The sequence below is a fragment of the Leopardus geoffroyi genome, chromosome A2 (genome assembly GCF_018350155.1).
Source record: "Leopardus geoffroyi isolate Oge1 chromosome A2, O.geoffroyi_Oge1_pat1.0, whole genome shotgun sequence".
NCBI classification, from domain to species: domain Eukaryota; kingdom Metazoa; phylum Chordata; class Mammalia; order Carnivora; family Felidae; genus Leopardus; species Leopardus geoffroyi.
This window is the reverse complement of record NC_059331.1, coordinates 117056993-117070822: the sequence shown is the minus strand read 5'-3', so window position 1 is coordinate 117070822 and position 13830 is coordinate 117056993. Positions and strand designations below refer to the sequence as shown.

The window sequence follows — 13830 nt, the reverse complement described above, 5'->3', positions numbered from 1 at the left end:
TACTGCAGTGGTAGAATACTGGCAGCATAAGATGGAAGAATGAACGATAGAAGTGAGAAGTACACTGGACTAGCAGTTTCTGAAGTACAAGGTAGGGAATCCCAGAAACTTGCTTGAGAAAGAGTTGCAAAGTACCTTTTTTGGAAGCAGGCTTCATGCACTCACCCACAGTCATGCGTCTACCTCTTGGGCAGCCTGGCAGGTCCACCTCCCTTTTCCACCGCAGGCCTCAAGGGTGAGCTGTGTGCCCCAGCAGGCGTTGTCTTTCCCACCGGGGCTTCTCTTGCTTGGCTGGTCCTAGCATCTCACGCTATCTAAGCACAAAGGCCTTTTCTTGATCCTATATTTTAATCTTTCCTGTGTCTGCAGTTTTTCTTTGAGTACATCACCTTTGAAAGCCACCAAATCACTTGGGCTGGGACAAAGGAAACAACAGTTAGGGTTTCCTTGTTAAAGAAGAGAAGCAGGTGAAAAATTTATATATTTATTTTGGTGAGAAAAACAATGTTATTACAGGCTTTTTACAAAGATTATTAGCATTTAAAAGAAATTACCAAAGCTAATCTGATATCCTCTGTATTACCTCTAAACCTTAATTCTACCTATAAATGAAACACTGCATTGTTTGCAATATTAAATATTTATTTTTATATATACAAAAATAGTTTACCTGGAATATACAATCTCCCATGTTTGGACAGGATATGGAAATATGCAAAAAAAATTTATAGGGACAGTTTCTGAAAACTCAATACTTAATTGTACTGCAGGAAAATTTTATTTATACAAGGACAGCAGTAATGTTTCTTTTATACAGGAATAATACAATTACTTGGAAAGCAGCAGCAATCAAATTTTATTTTTAAACTTTTTCATTAGAAAACTTAAGCAGCTTGTTCAGCTTTTATTTTTAGGTTGCTAACAAGCATTTTGTCTTCTGTTAAAAAAAAAAGTTCTACAACCATTTCAAAGACTAGAGGTTAAAAACAGCATGCATTTGTGTTCAAAATAGAGATATACCAAACTGAAATGGGGAGGGGGACCCCAAAGCAAGGTTTTCACATAAAATACTCACCATGGGCTCTAACAGAACTCAACATGCAGAAAACTACACTTGTTTTGCTGAACCCTAGTGCTCATTCTTCTCCAGCAAAACCCTAGATCCCACTTCCTTAAAAGTCAACATTACCAAAGAAACAGCAGTTGGTGGTTCTTTTTCAAAGAGGACACACAACCAAAAGGAATATTTATATTTCAATTACAGATGAGATGAGCTATTCTTCAAATTTGGTTCTACCTGAAAAGATGAAGGCATTCCTCATTTGGACCACGTTTACCAGAACAAGCTTTATGTCTTCAAAGCAACATTATTTGTCCCACTGCCCGTCTCTCCTATTTAAGAATAAGACAAAATCCACATATGTTAACTGGTGATGACTTCTGGTTTAATAGTGGTAATTTATAGCTGAGGAGTTTTGAGTGCTCTGCTTTTTTCCACTTCCTCCAAGCTCTCAGGCCACCTTGACTGATAGGAGGAAAGCTAAATTTCAGGTATGGCCTGCCATATTTGTAGGTTTCTGCCCCCAGAGTTTGCTGTGGCTAAAGTACAACAAAAATATCCAGTCCAACTTTTAAGATCAGACCTTTTAGCTTCTGCTTTGTGGCAACAACAATACCTATTCAGTAGGACTCAAGACAGGTTTACAAGCATGGAGTCAATTGCTCTCCCAAGTATTAAGTGGCATTTACATTAACTGTAGCTGTGTTCATTCAGTTTGTGCTAGAAATTAGAAAACAGTAAAAACTAGTAGGGGAAAAAAAGGGAAGGAACTGTCACTTCTGGCTGACTGGCATGTGGAGGCAAGTCACATTCATCACAACACAGCATTATCAGCCAACAGCCACGAAGCTATGAGAAAGAATGCAACTAAGATATCTTCATATCGGATTCAAGGTCCACTAAGTGGGTCTAGCCAAACATTTCTCCCTATAAATAAACAGAGGCCTTTTAAACTTAATACTATGGGCTAAAATAGGGCTGCAGTGATAAATTTCAGCCATAAGAATTAAGGTAGGGCAGCTTTAAGGGGGGCAAAGATTAGAATGTGGTTGGATGTAAGAGAGTACTGGATTGCTTAAATTTCGTGAGTAACAGCAAGAATTCGCTAAAGGTTTGGACTTAGAGGTGGCATTCTAAACTAAATGACTCTCCTGACCAACACCACTGAGAGCAGAAAAGGCCCTCTTCCAAGGCTGGAACTACAACCTCAGAGCTGTTTTAAAACTGGAGGTAAGATTCTTGAATGGTATGTACCATTCATTATGTAACCTCTGAAAGAGATGCACTTTTAAAAAAAACTAAATGGTAAACAACCTCAATATAAGTGAATACATAAAATAAATGGATAAAGCAGCCTAATAAGGATTTCCCAGTCTAGCATTTACTATATCAGAGATACAAATTGCTTCTTGTAATTTAAGGTGAAGACAAATATTAAGCTAGCCTTATTTAACTAGTGGAATATTAAAAGTAAAGGGAGATATAAATTTTATCAAAGGTCAGGTGGTCAAGAATCAGAATTAGGATCTCAGCTAGAAGTACACCATCTCTATTTTTAACAAAAGAGATTATTTTAAAGAAAGTACTGCCATGTACTGCAGGAGTGGTAGAGAACCATGCTTTAAAATTCTTACCTTGGAAATGAGATATCGTTCCTTCACTTTTTACTGTGTTAAAGACTCATTTTTGATTCTGTGCACTAAATAATTCCAGGAACACAAAAAAGTAACATAATGGATGGGAAATATTTAAAAATGAATAAAACTTGAAGCTAACAAAAAATTTAAAAATCATCTTACCTTAAAGAATTAAAGAGTTATCTCCTTTAGGTATGCAATGTATACTCAAAAACTCATATGCTGAATTATTAGTTGTATTCTTAAAAGTTTGTGAATAATAGGGGCACTTGCGTGGCTCAGTCAGTTAAGCGTCCGACTTCGGCTCAGGTCATGATCTCACGGTTTGTGAGTTCAAGGCCTGTGTCAGGCTGTGTGCTGAGAGATCAGAGCCTGGAGCCTGCTTTGGATTCTGTGTCTCCCTCTCTCTCTGCTCTTCCCCTGCTCATGCGCTCTCTCTCTCAAAAATAAACATTAAAAAAAAGAAAGTTTGTGAATATTCACTTGTACTATATACAATAATGCCATTATTTAAAATACTGAATTTCTCCCAAAACTCAAAATGCAGATATTATTACACAGATATTTTCACAGCAAATCCATTGGAAGAGGAGGGCAGTTACCCTAATCTCTAAATCTGAGTCATATCACAAATTCATTTGAAAGCTTAAATAAGTATTTCCCAAGACAAGGCCATTTAGAACTCTGTCCTTTTTCCTTAAGGAAATTGTTATAGTGATAATTTTCTGATCTGAATTTCATCATACATTTTTTTCAAAAAGGAGATTAGTATCTGCCTCAAGGTAAAACCAGGGTCTTATAAAACAACATGAAAAAAAAAAAAAGTTTCAGAAGGTCTAAGAATTTGGGAGTAAACATTTAAGAACACTAGCTATAATTACATGGGTAAACACATTTAGTTTTATTATTCATGTAGTTTGGGAAAGTTTTACATATTATACATATGGCTGTATATATATTATAATATATATGGTGACTGAGACATTTAAAAAATGACCTATATATGTACATAAAAGTTCAGGATTTCTTTTTTCATATTTAGTATAAAGATTCATTACTACAAAATTATTGGCTCCCTATCCTGTGATTTCTGGAAAATGGAGTGTTGTTTCAGAAGTCATAAAAGTACAATGTTAAGTAGATCGCTGTTTTGACCAATTTTTAGAACTTGATGTTCAATATTTACCAGTTTAAAGTAATTGTACCTAACTCCATGGCTATCCATCTTGAAAATCAACTCCAATTACTAGATTATGACACTTGTTGTTTTACCTAACAATAAGTAGCAATTTAATGAATTGTTAAAGCAAAGATCATCTTTTATTGTTATTAAGAAAGTATGGTCAAAGCAGTTAGTATCTGGCCATAATCTATAATGCTACCCTATTGTATTTTATTGCTAATTTGCATTATTTTCTAAATTTGTGTTAATCAATTTGCTCTTTTAAAGAAAAGTTGTCCTTATAAGTTACTATAAGTAAATTTACTAGATTCTAGAATCTAGATTCAGGCTACTATTGCTGTAGTCGTTCATGGGCTTATGATTTCTATTTTAAAAAGCTATGTTCAGCAATTGTATAGTTAGAATTGATAAAAGTAAACAAAGTCCTGATGTATTGGATTGATATTATCCAAATACCAAACAGAAATAGAGACTGCATAATCAAGGCATGGCTAGAACAAAAGTGAAACTCTACTTGCAATGCATCGCATGTATTCCACTAGTTACACTGTTATATGGCTTACCCAGGAACATCAATTCTATGGGTATTTGTACATTTGAAAATAAAAAATATATATATATACATAATATTTAGTTGTATGGAAATAGTCATGCCCTGAATGCTGAATGTGGACATTCATCTGTCTACAAAGAATGCTCATTTGCATTAACGTATTGGCACGTTTCCCAAAAGCATATGCAGGTGCATGTGTATTTTAACTATTATCAGTTGTTCAACATCACTTTAAACCATCTCTCTTTGGTAAAGCTCATTATTTTGTATATTTCCCACAAGAGAGATTCACATTTCCTTGATTACAACTATACTCTTGTTGCCTTGGGAGACTACTGGGGCCCTTGGGACTCCTTGCCCCAGCAGAGATCTGCCAGGTCCTGCAGACTCAGATGAGACTTCAGTTTCAAGTCCAATGACTCTATTGAGATACAATGAACTTCTCTGAATTTATTCTCTTCAGCTCTGGCATCTTGACTGAAATTAACTAAAGAGCATTATTTCATTTTATATCATGGGGAATCAAGTGTGTATTAATTAGTCATGAATACAATTTATAATAGAAATAATTCCTTTAAGTATAGACTATTTTCTAATATGCATTTTATGCTAGATGATAAAGCTAAAAATATATATGATGTAAAAATCATCTCTATCATGTCAAGACAGCTGAAATATTTTTGTGGATAAACTTGTGCTGTTAACGATGATCGTACAGTTGTTCACAGAGGCTCCATGCAGCAGCATGAAGGCATACCATAGAAGACAGCACATTTCCTGAGAACATGAAAATGAAACTTCTCTTAAAATTTATAGTATGTTGAAACATTAAGTCATAAGATATTACCTTGACACTGTGCTTTGATTCAGGTTGCTTTGAGAAGCCAGAATTCTGATGTAAATATACGTCGTTTAAAAGTTACCAAAGTTATTAAAAGGGTATGATCCATTTTGCCACTGATGTCCTATGCTAGGACAAAGAACATTAATTTGTGTTCTGGATATGAAATTCTAGAAAAAAATACCTATAGATTTCCACTCTTAACCATACAGCAACTTGGGCGTTGTTTCATTGTTAAAAAGATTTAAAGCAATGTGTGCATACTGCTTACTGCCGTGTATTTTCTCTTCCCTCTAAGTGCTCCTGGCTGGCATTCCATGTGACAGCTTTGCTGAGAAGAAAACAAATTCAACAGCCAGGTGTCTAATGCCTACCACTGACAAAGATGACCACTAATATTTAAGCACCTAACCTTTTAAGTGTGAATACTGTCCCTGTGAAAAGTTGGCAGCAATATAAAACATGGCTAACTTAGTTTAATGATGAGCTACATCTCTAAATATGTTTGAGGAAGAATATATACCACGTAAGAATCCTAAAGGGAGATACAAATGGAGATGAATCTTAAAAATCTGAGTATGTTAATGCATCTAAAGGAGGGGAGCTGTTTTGTTTTCCTAATCATTAAACAAAAAAGTACATTTCCTAACAGAAACGTAAAAACAATATATGAAACCTTTTTTAATATATATTATATAATACATACAATGTACATATTATATAATGTATATATTACATATGGATGAAACGGCTTACAGTTATTTGCAAATCTTATAAATTGTTCAATGGATTTGGTTCTCAACACAACAGATTTAACAAATATTCTAACAATCACATCCCACTTCAAAAAAAGCACACTGATTGTTCACCAAATCCCCCACTTGCAAACTTAGAGGCATTTTAAAGCATCAAAAAAATTTGCAGAGGCATAATACATTTGCTGACCGTATCCTAATGAAAACCTGTTGAAAGCAGTAGGCTCATTTTTGTCAAATTTCTACATGTGAAAATAAATCAACTTTGTGTCAGTTTACGTGTTACAGGATAAGGCACTCTCTCAGCCTGCATGGCCTTGCTTGCTGGGGACACATTCACTCAAGCATCAGCCTGTCATGGCAACAAATGAGAGTGCCAACTATTGCTCTTCACTTTTCCCCTCAAGATAGAAATGAAGGGAAAAGAAACCAATATATTTGTTTAAATTAGAATGGATAGCCATCTATCTTTGAAATAATGAAGCCATGTAGTGTTGAGCAGACTTTCAATGTCAGCCTTGGATGGCACTGACGTTACAGTCCTGCTTCTGTAAGAACTTGTATTAGGAAAGAAGGCCAATAACTACAATTTTTTCCTAAGAGTAACTGACCCTTCACTAGTTGATACTGAACCAAAGGACAGCTTTACAAAACTATTTCAAGTATTCATTATCACAGTGAAAATGGGAGACCAATATGAGAATGAAGGATTTGAAAATTCCTTTGATGAAAAAGGCAAGGGTACTAAATCAAAACATATACAAAATGCTTCAACGCATTTCTTTATGTGGTATGAATAGAAATATTATCCATAAAAAGTTAGAAAAATTAAGATAAATTATATATTAGTACACCTTCCCAACCACATTTTATATAAAAATTCAGAATAGTGTACTGGTATTTCAATCTACACAATAAAAATGCCTAAACTTGGCAGATATTGTCTATCTGTGCATGTATTTTCGCAGTAGAAGGCTTATTTGTTGCAGTCACTTTTAAAAAGTTTTATTTCCATTCTGAACCTTAGTGAATCATCAGTAAACCCAGCTGATTGGGACCCACTGTGGCTCCATTCTCAGCTTCTCTATGGCAGTTTGTAGTTTTTCAAAGGCTTTGTCTAGATTGTCGTTTACGATGATCAAATCAAAATAGTGGTTGTATGCTCTCTGAATTCGTGCACTTTCATCCACGGTTTTCTTCAAGTCAGAGTCCTGTCAAAGAGTGTTAAAAGGAAATGTTTCTATCATAAGGTGTATTTACTTGCTCAAACACCAAAGTGAATGTAAGAACTAAGTACATTGGACTTTTATTTATGGTGATTAATATTAATTCTCAAAATCTAATTTATATAGTGTTGAAAAAAACATTACCATATGTTCATATCCTAGTCTTTACAGCAGAGTTCATGTTTGCTTTATGAGTATTCTCTATCTTCTATTTCATTGATCTTAGGAAAATATTCCTAATTAAACAACTGCTGATAATAAACTCAGGGTGAAATCTAAGGTAATAAAAGAATTATTTTAGGTTTCTAGCACAACTATAGCATCCTCTTCAAATGATTTTTTTTTTTAATTTGAATATATGTATGACATCCTAAAAAAGAATCCTAGAATTTTCCCTTTGTGTTTTTGTCTTGCCTCTTCATGATCCTGCATGCCAGCTGAGGTGGTCAGTACAATGAAACCAAACTGGTGGGACAGGAGATTATTCTGCCATTTTTCTAGATCTTTGAGTTGTACATAAAATCTGGGGCTGATAACTCCACAGTTGTTTAACCTGCTTATGAGGTTTGTAACAATTTTCCCAGCTCTGTGATCATGAATGATTTCAAATTTGCCAATGTAACCACGTTTCATCATCACAGTTTAGAAACTGGATAATGACTTTGGAGCATGGCCTAGTAAGAACCTGGCATTTGCCTCTCTTTTCAGCATTGTTAATGCTCTTAAGAGCATCTGCCAGGACATTCATGTATACCAATATGGCAGCACAGAAAGATGGTGGAAAGAGTTCAAAAGATTTTTATCTTACAGGTTCTGTAGATCATGGAAACCATTCTGCAGTGACTTTTAAGCTCAAAGCCAAATCTGCTGCCTAATTCTAGGAAAGAGAATCTTAGAAATGTATTTTGAAGACTAACCACATGTTTCCCACCTCCAACAACATATACTCACACACACATTTATTTCTGTAGCTAGCATTGTTTATATTTTGTAAAATATTTTGGAATAATATGGAGAATAAATAAGTAATGGGTTCTGCATGAGCAAGTGAAGCTTTTCATTAAATTGCAACTTTAAAAATGAAATTTCACATTTTTTCTGTATGTTCTTCAAATATTTATTGAGTTCTTATTAAGGTGTCTACTATGTTTCATCATCTATAGATAGAACAATGAATAAGAGAGAGTGGGTTTCTACCCTCCAGTGGAGGAGACAGATAAAGGGCAAATAAACACAAAAACTTCCAAGTTGTAATGAGTACTATAAAAGAAACCAACCAAGAACAAAGAATTTTGAGAATTCTACTTTAGAAAGAGTGATTACAAAGACACTGAGTAAGTGACATTTAGCCTGAGAACTATAGTGGGGGGAAAGAGCATTCCAAGCAGAGGAAACACCAATGAAAAACCCAGGAGGGAAATGACCCTGATGTGTTTTAAGATACTGAAAGGTCAGGATGGACAGAGGGACTAAGGGTGGGGGTAACATGGAGATGAGTACAGGCTAGGTCCTGGAGGACCCACATGCAATGGAAAGGCATCTCTGGCTTGTGATGGAGAAAGAGGAGATGGAAATGACACCGGACTGGAAATATATTTTGGTGATAAAATCATCAATATTAGCTATGCATGTGAAAAGTGAGGAAAATGAATCAAGATGTGGAAGAAGTAATTGTAGAAAATGCAAAGTTGGGGGTGGGAGTAGGGAGAGCATAATTTTGGGGGGAAAATGTTCTACTTTGTGTATGTTAAGTTTAAGATGTCTTGGGTAACATCTAAGTGCTAAGTAGTGATAGGTTATGCAAGTCAGAGCTCGGCGGCCTGGATTGCCTATACATGAACTAGGAATCATCAAAGTAACAATGGTACATAAAACCATTTTACCAATGGGTAAAAGTCAGAGCTCGGAGGCCTGGGTTACCTATACACGAACTAGAAATCATCAATGTAACAACGGTACATAAAACCATTTTACCAATGGTAAAAACACCTAAAGGGAAGTGTAGAGAGACGAATGGGTTCCAAACTAGGCCTTAGGGACACTACTACTTATATTTTAGTTAACATCACTGACATCTCTAAATCAGTTTGAAACAACTAAAATATCTTTTATGACAGATGTACAGCCACAACTCACCTTGAAAATAATTTTTACCTATTACAGTCACTAGCAATCTGGTTCATTAAAAAAAAAAAAAAAAAAAGGTTGTTTTGGGCAATAACAATCACGTAACAATAGCAGAGTACAACATACAGATGGATCTCTAGACTATATTGGTAGGTGGAAAATGCAGGCAGACTACCATATATAATAAGAGACTTTTTATGTAAGAAATAGGGGAGAAAGGATACACACATATACATACTTGCTTATATTAAAAACAAATAGTGAAAATGGCTACCTTTGTAGGTGGGTGTGTAGAGGACAGAGAAAAGCTAGATTTTTCTGTTAAGATTTACTTTAGAACTATTAAATGTATAGAATGATACAACAGAATTAAATTCACATGAAAAAAAGAACAATACCTGAAAATAAAAAGCAAAATGAAATAAACCAGTGTTTTAAGTTGATGGTTTAACTACACAGAAAGGAATTATTTCAGTAACGTTAAAATTAAATAATACCCACTGGAATAGATCTTAGGAAAAACTTTTTTAAAAGCCCAAAACTTAAAAGTTTTCAATAATCATACTATTGACATTAATACTGATATTGTTACTCAGAAATCATATACATAGTAGGTTCTCAGTTTATATGTAAAGTAAGAAATTATGTTATCAGGAACCAATATTTTCAGCATAAGAAAAATGACAAATACAGAGTCAAAGAAGTAAAATAATGTAAAGTTTAAATTGGAACCATCAAATTGTGTGTTTTCTGAAAAAGGAAAATATATTTCCTATATCTGGCCACCGAGAAGGCCTAGAAATAATGAGTAACTAAGTTGAATGCACAACTTTAGTACCTATATCGTCTCTAAATACCATTTCCCACTAAAAGGAACCAGGGATTTTGGAGGGCTGGTTCCAGGTCTGGGCCAATAAATGTGTAAGAAACCTGGAACAGTTTGTTGTACTAGAAAGGAAAGAGTCGTCAAAGATTATTGGGGTTGTGTTAAAAAGACTCAGAAGACAAACTGAATATTCCCATGAGCTAAACATAGGCCAATTTAAACATCAAAACGAATGGTAAGTAGAGGCACCTAGGTGGCTCTGTCAGTTAAGTGCCTGACTAGATTTCAGCTCAGGTCATGATCTTATAGTTGTGAGATCAAACCTAGTGTCAGGCTTGTGCTAAGCATGGAGCCTCCTTAGGATTCTCTTTTTCCCTCTCTCTCAAAATATATAAACATTAAAAAAAAGAGTAATAACGAAATACACAGAGAGGAAGTATTTCAAGGGACTTTAAACGCAGTGATTTGACTGTATATATTCAGGGGATAAACCGTAAGGACCAAAAAAAAAAAAAAAACAAAAAAAAAACAGCTCATGGTAATCATACCCCGTAGTGTCAGTATACTTATTCTCACACTGCTGTGTGTGTACTGTGTGATTAAGTAAGTGAGCAATTATATGATTATTTTAGGTCTAACATTCCCAGTGTTTTTGAGAACTGGGATACTCAGGGTAGGGGAATGGAGATATACATATAAAAGAGGTTAAATAAAAACTTTGTAATTCTGAATTTGAATGGGAAGTTTCAGTATGAATTCGTGACATAGTTTGCTTCAGACATACAACAGAAAAACATATATCCTACCTCTGTCTACCTGAAAGGTATAGCTAGAAACAATGATCAATCTTGTGACAATGTACACCCCTAGTATTATTGTCTTAAAACACCATTTACCCTAAAAGGAACCAGAGCTTCTTGAAGAAACGGCTGATGCCTGGCCTAGAAAAGGAAATGTACAAGAGGAGCCTGGAATATCTGTCATACCAGATAGCAAGGAAGCTATCAGAGACTATTGGGCTCATGAAATAAGGTCTCAAGGGCCAACTTGAATAAGCTCCTATTGGTCAAAGATGGGGCAATTTGAGCATCAGTAAGAACAATAACTGCGATAGAGTAACCACATCAAAAACTCATATCATGTGCTCATAATCAAACTAAAAAAACAAAAAAAAAACCCCTTATTTGATCACCTGTTGCCTCTGGGGGCTCTTAAGGAACAAATCCATTATTCTGAAAAGTGACCCATAAAAAGGAAAGTATCAACATATACCCTGACCTTCCTATTTGAACTCTATTTCAGAGTAATCAACTAGGTGATAAGGAAAAGTTATTTCTTAGAAGAGCTCTAGTTTATAAATTCATAAAGAATGACAAACTTTGAATACTACCATTTTACAATCCCTGAAATAAGTGATCCAGGCAAAGATGAATAAAACTTGCTGAAATCATTAGGTAAAAAGCTACTACTTCATAGACTGGGCTAAGGACATTTGAACACACTGAGCATTCTTATCACAAAAAGAGCACCTTTAATATGCCTCATAATGTAACAAAACAAGAAGTATCACTTATTAATTATTCTTGAGAAATAAAAGTGAACCTATATCTGATCCATCAGTTCACAGGAAATACAAGGAATAGAGGGAAATGACACAATGGGGACAGAACTGGTGAAAATCTAGACTCTGGAGCACTCTATAGAATAACTGACTTCATTTTTTGAACAACTAAATTAGAAGGTTACAAGAGAGGAGAGGGAGGGAAGCAGTGAGAATTTACAGATTAGAACGGAATAAAGTGATGTCTACTGCCAGCTAAGATGTAGTAACAGATATTAGACTAACCCTCTTGTCTCACAATGAAAACAGACAGAATGTACAGAAAAACAGTTTTTAAGACCTCATTCATGAGGCAACAAAAGACTGATATTTCAGAGAAGCAGAAAACAAATGAAGTGAGCCCTATGACCACCCCAGCTTACTGTCTTGAAAGACTTTCTAGGCTGCAGCACACAAGGTAGAACCCAGGAGGGAGCCTACCCAACATTCTGAGTTGGGACAGACCTGAGTTGGGACAGAGCCCAGGGAAACCAAGGGGGCAAGAGTTCTCAGGACAGAATACCTGAACAGAACAGCAGCATGGAGAGAGAACTTCAGAGACTTGCAAAGACCCATCCCCTTCCAGCATTCAGCTATATACCAATTAGGGCAGTGTAAACCTACCTGAGGCCGCCAAAGAACCACCAGAAAAAATGAGAGGTACTCAAGTTGAGCCAGGAACAGGACCTCTTCTCATCAGGCAGCACAGAAAACCTCGATGCACAAGCCACTTGGAAGAGCCCTCAAATGGTCTTGCCTCACAGGTGAACAATAAATGCCCATAGATCAAGAACTATTCTGGTCCTACCTAACACATTTTAAAAGCAAGACCTGAAAGGAACAAACTGTTTCCCAACAAGTGCATCTCAGAACAAAGCTCACAATGCCTGAAAGCAGCAGGAAAATAGGACCAATGTGAGAAGAAAAGTCATTCAAGTCAAAACTGATCCAGAACTGACATAAATGTCAGAATTAGTAAACAAGGACATGAAAACACTTATTATATTTCAGATATTCAAAAAGTGAAGCAGAAACATAGAGAAGCCTGAAAAAGAACAAAGCAGAGTAACACTACATGATTTCAAGGCTTAGCAACAGCGTGGGGAGAGAGAGATGCAGTAGAAAGGAAGGATTCTGAAGGGGCACAAGGGCATCTTTGGAGGTAATGGACATGTCTATTATCCTGACTGTGATGGCTTTATGGGTATATACATATGCCCAGACTTACCAAGTGGTACACTTTTAGTACGTAAAGTTTATTGTAAGTCAGTTATCTTTTGATTAAACCACAGGGGTGGGTGGGGGGAAGAAGTTTAGAAGACATCACGTAAATGAAATGTGTTGATCTTGTTTGGATCTGATTTGAATAAATCAACTGTAAAAAAATTCTAACTCTTGGAGAAAGTCAAATATGGATGGTATATTTGGTGATATTAAAAGTTGCTCTCAGGGCTCCTGGGTGGCTCAGTCAGTTGAGCATCCAACTTCAGCTCAGGTCATGATCTCATGGTTTGAGGGTTCAAGCCCCACATCAGGCTTTGCACTGACAGTATGGACCCTGCTTCGGATTCTCGGTCTCCCTCTCTCTCTGTCCCTCTCCCACTCGCACTCTCTCTCAAAAACAAATAACCATGAAAAAAAAAGAAGTTGCTCTTATTAATTTTTTTGTGTTAATGGTGTTACGGTTATGTTTAAAAAAACCTTTATGTTTTAGAGATAGATACTGAAATATTTACTGCTGACATATCAAAGATTTGCTTTAAAATAATCCAAGTAAGGGAGGAAATGAAGAGAGGTCTAATTAAAACACAAATGGCATGTATTATTGAAGCTAGGTGATGGGCATATGGGAGTTCATTTTTTTTCCTCTTCTGTATATATTTTAAGTTTCCTATAATATGAAGAGAGAGAGAAGGAAAACAAAAGAAAACATGCAACAAAAACTAAAAGTCAGAACCTACTACCAGTAGTAAACCTTATGATGAATATGCTTGTTAATGGTCTTGGAGCCTTTTCCTCATT

General features: G+C 35.6%; 1 protein-coding gene and 1 pseudogene across 9 annotated transcripts in view; both read right to left on the bottom strand.

Moving 5' to 3' along the window:
• Window positions 1-468: 468 nt before the first annotated feature.
• Window positions 469-13830, bottom strand: part of PALS2 (protein associated with LIN7 2, MAGUK p55 family member) — a 125568-nt gene continuing 112206 nt past the window's right edge. For all 9 annotated transcript variants that reach the window (XM_045495102.1, XM_045495103.1, XM_045495104.1 and 6 more), the window contains one exon: window positions 469-7240. In XM_045495102.1, coding sequence (XP_045351058.1) covers window positions 7064-7240 — 177 coding nt within the window. In that variant the 3' untranslated portion in view covers window positions 469-7063. The remainder of the gene's footprint in view (window positions 7241-13830) is intronic.
• On the bottom strand, window positions 7248-8052 carry LOC123606568 (annotated as a pseudogene).